The following is a 7,500-nucleotide window of genomic DNA, read 5'->3' on the forward strand; positions in this document are numbered from 1 at the left end:
ATGCAGGAAAATTTTCTGGGCAAGAAGTATCTATATAAGCTTTTGTTGTTCTGGAAAAGGCTCTTGACAGAGTACCAAGAGATTTTGTAAAATGGGCGATGGGTAATGGGTAAAAAGTTCCAAGTTAATTTGGGTGTGCATCAGGGATGCAAAAGTATTGTGCTTGGAAAACTGGTATGGAAAACAAAGGTTTACGAGTTAACATGACAAAAACAAAAATTATGACTAGTGGTAAAGGCCAAGGACCAGTATTTACATCAGGTAAACACCCTTGTGGGGTATGTAAATAGGGTGTTGGATTTAATTCAATTTACTGTAGCTTTTGCAGCCATTGGGCGAACAAATGTTGCAGTGGACTGAGAGGTAAACTCAGAGAAACATCAATATTTAAATGCAATGCTTAAATCCACATTGAGAAAACCAAGCACCAAAGAAAGTTAACCTCGGGAATGAGAACTATGAAGTGGTCGATCAGTTCTGCTACCTAGGTGATGTGTTGAATGCAGGCGATGGAGCAGAGGCAAGCTCAATAATACGTGTAAGAACAGGCTAGGTAAAATTTAGGGAGCTCCTGCCCACTCTGGCATCACCAGTGTTTTCATACAAGATGAAAGGGAAGCTCTATGCAGCTTGTGTCAGAAGTGCCATGCTTTTTGGCTGTGAAACTTGGCCTGCGAGAGCTGATGACATAAGTAGACTTGAAAGAACAGAAATGCAAATAGTTAAATGGATATGTGGTGTAAACCTTCGTGAAAGAAAATCTGAGGAACTAAGAGATAGGCTTGGCATTGAAGGTATATCCAATATCATGCAACAATGCACACAGAAAACTAGACCAGGTACCAGTTACCAGGTATCACTGGTAAAGGGCGGCCAAAGAAGACCTGGTAACAAGTAATTCAAGGGGACTTGTGAGAAATGGGGATAGAAGAATAGCTAGCACAAGACCGAAATGCTTGGAAAAGAGCCATTAAGAAACCCATGTTAGCTTGGAAAATGGGCTTAAACAATGATGATGATGATTATATATATAGATATATATAAATATACAAATATACATAAATATATACATATATATACATATATATACACATATATACATATATATACATATGTAAACATGTATACACATATACTATATACATATGTAGACATATGTATATACAAGCACACACATACATGCACAAACACACACATAAATAGATACATATTTATATACAAACATGTAAAGAAATGTGTATGTATAGAGATATTTATATATTCATATATATATATATATATATATATATATTTATTTATTTATAGATCGAAACCTCGTACAACCCATGTTACCCCGGAAAATGGACGTTAAACAAAGGAGGAGGTGGTGGAGAAAGAGATGGAGAAGGAGGAAGAGGAGGAGAAAGAGAAGATGAAGAAGAAGAAGAAGGAGGAGAAGGGGGAAGATGGGGGAGGGGGGGGGAGGTGGTGTTGGTGTATATTTATAGATATATACACACATATATATACATATATATACATATTTGCACATATACATACATACACATATACATACATACACATACATATAAGTACACATACATATACATACTGTGTGTGTAGCAGCCCATTTAAGAAAGTAAAGGTGAACGAAAATGTTTTAAAAGATCATGTTTCGAAGTTGAATACATAGACGGGTATTGACAAAGAGGTTGTTTACTTCGACGGCAGCTGTGGTCGCCTAATAGCATCAGGCGCTATTGTAGGGGTTTAGAGGTAAAGTACATTCTTTGTACTAATTTATTTATCATGTTATTTTCATGTTATATTTTATAAGTTTGTTAGCATTCAAAGATGCGCTTTCATTGAGTTGAGTGTGAATTATTACAAGTTTAATAGTATATATGACCACGTGTGTACAAATGTACACACATGTACCCACACACGTACAAACACAAACATACACAAACACTCGCACACACACACACGTATAAACACATACACACACACACGTATACACACATACAAGCACACGTAAACACACTCGTACACACACACACACACACACACGTAAAAACACTCGTACACACACACACACACACACACACACACACACACACACACACACACACACACATACACACACACGTACACACACGCACGTACACACACACGCACGTACACACACAAGTACACACACGTACACACACACACACACATAAACATACTCATATACACGAACATATATACACATATATATACACACACGCACATATGTGTGTGTGTGTGTGTGTGTGTGTGTATGTGTGTGTGTGTATACTTATATATGTATTTATATGTATATGTATAACATATATATATACATATGTATATGTCTATACATATATATATATATATATATATATATATATATGTATACACAAATAGATATACATATATAAATGTACATAACATACAAATATACATAAACATATACAATTATGCATATACATACAAACACCAGTAGCCTTTCCGCTCTTCAGCCTTGAGACCGTCCTTCTCACCTCTTCGATGGAAGGTGGTTCCTCACTGATTGGTGGATCAGCCACTAGTGGCTGTGTGCCAGCCAACGGGAGTTGTGAAGACAGAGGATCTACCCTATACAGTTGCTCAAATTACTCTGGGCTCGGAAAGCAGGTCGAAGGTCATTTTGCCCAAAATAACCTTCCACGATGCCCCTAACGTACCTCTCTTGGTCCATTCTCAAAGAAGCCCAAGCAGAGCGAGACACTTCCCTGTATAAAACATGGTTCCCATCCAGTTTGGCAGCACGACTCATCTCTATAGTGTTCAGTGTCTCGTCCGAGACAACACGACTCCTTCGCCGAGGTCGGACCCCAAGGCACTCCTCGGCAGCTGACAGAGTCTCCTGCTTGAATGTATCCCACAGTTCAGCAGGGTTCTATAGAGTGCCAAGCACTTCAAACCGATTTGAGACTGCCACTGCATACTCCTGAGCCACCTCCTCACTCTTCAGCCTCTCGAGATGGAACACCTGCTGGTGAAATCTCGGGATGCGTCTAAATTTCTCTTCAAGCCCACTTCCCTCAGTAGGAGCGTAAACTGCCACTAGAGATATGAAGCTCAAATTGTGCTTCATTCTCACAAGCAGAATGCGCTTGTCAACAGGGGTAACCTTCTTGACTGAGGAACGAAAGCGGTCGGATACAGCCACCGCGACTTCCCCAAAGCGCGTACCATTGCAACAGCCAGACCAGTAGCAGGTATAACCCCCACTACTGGTCTCACCACTACCAGGCCGTAGCACCCCAGAGAGAGAAGCGATGGCGATCCCCAGCCTCCCCCAACAACAAAGGCAGTCGATCATCCTCCGAGAGACTGAGGATGTTCCAGGCCGCTTATAGTAGATGGGTAAATGGGGGCATCTACTATGTTAGTCCGGTGTCTTATCTCATTAGGGAGTGACTGTGTGGGTGTGAGTGCCCACAGGTTTGGCTGGGTGATGAAGGCTGAAGTTGGAGATCTACCGGCTCCCCAGTCGGCTAAGGACTGGGCAGTCCTTGGTGTGCTGCTGCTATGCTCTTGTTCTGCTGGAGGATCGGTGAATGGTGATCTCGCTAGCTGCCTGCAGCTTAAGTATACGAGCGCTGTGTAAGCGCACAGGGAACGAGAGGAGCCCGCTGTCCAATGAGCGTGGACAAGACGCCGAGCCAGGGATCAGGAAACCCCGGCCGCAAATCAGGGTCGGAGTCACCTCCTCCGGGATGGCTCCGACCCCTTCTTTTCTTTCTTGGTTTGCCTGCTGGTAAGGGTTTTTACGGGACCGGGTTGCCAGCCCGACCCCAACTGTTAGCTAGGGGCAGGGATGCAGAACTCCCTGGGGGCAGATTGCCCCTGCTACCACATATATATATATATATATATATATATATATATACATATATATACATATATATATACATATATATATATATATATATATAAATATATATATACATATAAACATGTATGTACATATATACATAGCTATACATATATACATAAATATATATGTAAATATATACATATATACATAAAAATATACGTATATATGTATATATGTATGCATGTATGTATGTATATGTATATGCACGCACACACACACACACACACACACACACACACACACACACACACACACACACACACACACACACACACACACACACACACAATATTCCACATACACATGGCAGTACCAATCCCGAAAGTTTCGTCCGAGTCCGAAGATTTGGAAGGAACAATACGATTATCGTTATCGTATTGATATTTTGCTGAAAATACTTATCATACTGTTGTGCAAGGTGCTGGGATCCGGTATACCAGTGTTAACATTAACATGGTTCTTTTTCAGTAACACATCTAATGTTTATGCTTGTCCACATCACTTGGCGGATCGAATATAGTGTCTCTCTGTTTTGGGTTTATGCATTTATCTGCACGAGTTGTGACTATCCAGTATGTACGAGTGAAGGTTAGGATCATCGCCTATCGTTCAAATCATGAAATCAACCTTGCAGGTTTGGGAGGGCAGGGCGCCAATTTCGGAGTTTTGATCTGAAATAACATATCCAACCGATACTCTCGCACCACAGAAACAATGCGCTTGCTCTGGCCTGATTCTGAATTACTGATCTACCCACCTGGAGCTGGATGTCAAGATCGTTGGCGACATTGATCATGAGGTCAATCGAGAGGCCACTGCAACACACCACTTCGTAATTCCTTGACGCATTCACAACTTCGCGCTCCAGGTCGGCGAACGTGGCTGCTACCTCCGCCGAAAAAACCTGGAAGAGAAATTCAGAATGATTAGAGTTTAAATGCTAGGTTCATCATCATCATTACCAATAGTGGGGATTCTGACCATCATTATAATCGGCTTATTACTGTTGTTATATCAATAGTTTTTTCGATTATTTTATGTATTTTTTACATATAAATCACAGGATTTCTATAATCATCCGTCTTCCTTGAATATAATCATCATCAATGTTAAAGCTTCTTCTGTACGCGTGATAAAAGTTAATTCCTTATTAAAGTTAATCCAAATCCACAGTACATGTACAGGAGATCCCAGGCGCACGAGTTAATGCCATTATCAGTAAAATTGGTGTTTTACATGAAAAAGCGGGTAGCTGTGTAATGGCAATTAGCATTCACCCGCTACATGTTTCATATTATAAGGAAGCGTTTGCTATACAGGAAAAAAATATATATACACATATAAGCTAGTATTATATCATGCCGATATATATCTGTCAGTACAAGTAAAATTATATAAATGACTTCAAATAGCCTATAAATATCATAGACAACCGAAATGAAGGTGTCCAACAAAAATGAGATACTCGTATTGTCAATTTATATTCGCGGAAGTTTTTTTTCCGGGAGCTCTTTCTCGTGTGTGATCGTGGGACATTGCTAGGGTAGTTTTTTTCAGGGTGTTTCTAGCGAGGATCATGATAACAAATGTCCATGCGGTGTTGATGTCACTTTCCTTTAAAGAATCAGGTTTTACTTTGAATTTGAAACTTAATCGTGATGTTATTAAAAATGTCTCATTTATTCGATTAATATATTACATAAGTTGGAAAAGTTTTTTTTATCCTGAAAATAACATTACCTTTTAAGTGTCTGTAAACTCTAAAATTCTCTGTGGGATTTTTTAATTTTATATTTATCCTTTCAATGTTGAGAGCTATATCTGCAGAATGCACATCCCACAACTTATGAAAATATATATTGATGAATTTTCACATACATCTATGAAATGAATATCTCAGTATGTGTTTCGTTTTTGCTTATTATAACGAACTCCATTTTTTCTATGGAGTTGATGACGTTGTCATGACGTATCGATACATAATTGGTGAGATTAACTAGCTCGTTCTATGCATGTCCAGAATTAATCGTTGGGCTCAAAAGTAAAGCCTGGTCCGGTGAAGAGTTAAATTTAGCCCATTCACCACGTATGGCAAGAATACATGCCATTCCCAGTGTAATACAAATTAGTTTATTGTATTTAGATATTAGGCTCTTCAAGTGCTTAGTCACCAAGGAGTCGGTTATTAGTCTTACCTATCTCACCTGTTTACCCTTTCCCTGGACTTTTGGAAAAAGTATTTTGTATTATTTCATTGTCTTAAATGTTATCAACATTTTAATAACAATTTAATAATCAGAACATCAACAACAATAATAACAGTATCGATGTTAACTACATTAAAAAGAAAAACACATTTTCCCGCCAGTTAAAGGAATGGGGAAATCAGGATCGGTCACTAGGGCTACTGATAGACTCCTTGCCGGCTGAGCACATCTTGGGCCATCTGTATGTAACAACATTCACAAAAATTACAGGGGACAGAACATAAATACAGGGCGATTGGGTTAATCCTGGTCGCTGCCAATGCGCATGCGCATTAGAGAACTTTAATACCTAAACTTTAATACTGGATTAACTTTTATAGCGCGTGCAGAAGACGCCCTTAGTATTGTTATTATCATTAATATCTTCATCGTTTTCCTTCCATACACGACGCCTTTCAAGGTGCTGGTTAGAAAGTAAACTTGAACAAGTACGAGCATTTCATTGTGATTCAGAAATACATTTATAGTATGAAAACTTTTAACACGTTGTCCAACAACACAATCATTGAAAAGTTTCCCATATCGAAAAAATATGATTCTTTTTTCACTTGAAAATTTATCACCGGTCTACTTTTCTTCGATCCTCTTAGAAAACATTTAAACCAATTCCTGCACGATAAAGTCGATGCAAACTTACCTTAATACAGATGACCCCGATGAGGCACGTGGTGTTCTCGATGAGAGGGGAAGTCATAATGAAGGGCGGCGCTTCTGCCATGGCAACTCGCAGCCTCTTGCTATGCTTTTCTACTCCTTTGTAACCTCTTCCGGGCCAAAAGATAGCGCTCACCTGCACTGCCGTTCCGTTTACTAGACCTATTCTGGACCACTCAGCACCCACACCAGTTTTCGTTGGTATGAGATTTTCCACATAAAAAAAGGGTGTCAGACCCGGCAAGGCTCTTGAGGAGCGTCTTGTTGATTCTAGCTGCTTTTTGAGTTGTCTGGAAACGAAGACATTTATGTTGACAGTCTCTATGACTAATTAACTAACTTTCATCTAGTTTATTTCAGTCACTTACTGCTTAACACATACCAGACACAGATAAACACACACACACACGCATATATGTAGACTGGTATATATGTGTATATATATAGGTGAATATGTGTATATATGTATATATAAATATATATATATTATTTATATGTATCATATAAACAGGTGTATATGTGTATATATATGTATGTATAATATATATATATATATATATATGTATATATATATATATATATATATAATATATATACAATATATATATAATATATATAATACATATATAATATATATACAATATATATAATATATACAATAAATATATAATAATA

General features: G+C 38.5%; 1 protein-coding gene across 1 annotated transcript in view; it reads left to right on the forward strand.

The window, feature by feature from the left end:
• Positions 1 to 898, forward strand: part of LOC125025926 — a 1,092-nt gene extending 194 nt beyond the window's left edge. The window contains exons 2-4 of the mRNA XM_047614263.1: positions 145 to 261; positions 417 to 520; positions 608 to 898. Of these exons, the coding sequence (XP_047470219.1) occupies positions 145 to 261; positions 417 to 520; positions 608 to 898 (512 nt within the window). The remainder of the gene's footprint in view (positions 1 to 144; positions 262 to 416; positions 521 to 607) is intronic.
• The last annotated feature ends 6,602 nt before the right edge of the window (positions 899 to 7,500 follow it).

This window comes from Penaeus chinensis, chromosome 5 (assembly GCF_019202785.1).
Source record: "Penaeus chinensis breed Huanghai No. 1 chromosome 5, ASM1920278v2, whole genome shotgun sequence".
In the NCBI taxonomy this organism is placed as follows: Eukaryota; Metazoa; Arthropoda; class Malacostraca; order Decapoda; family Penaeidae; genus Penaeus; species Penaeus chinensis.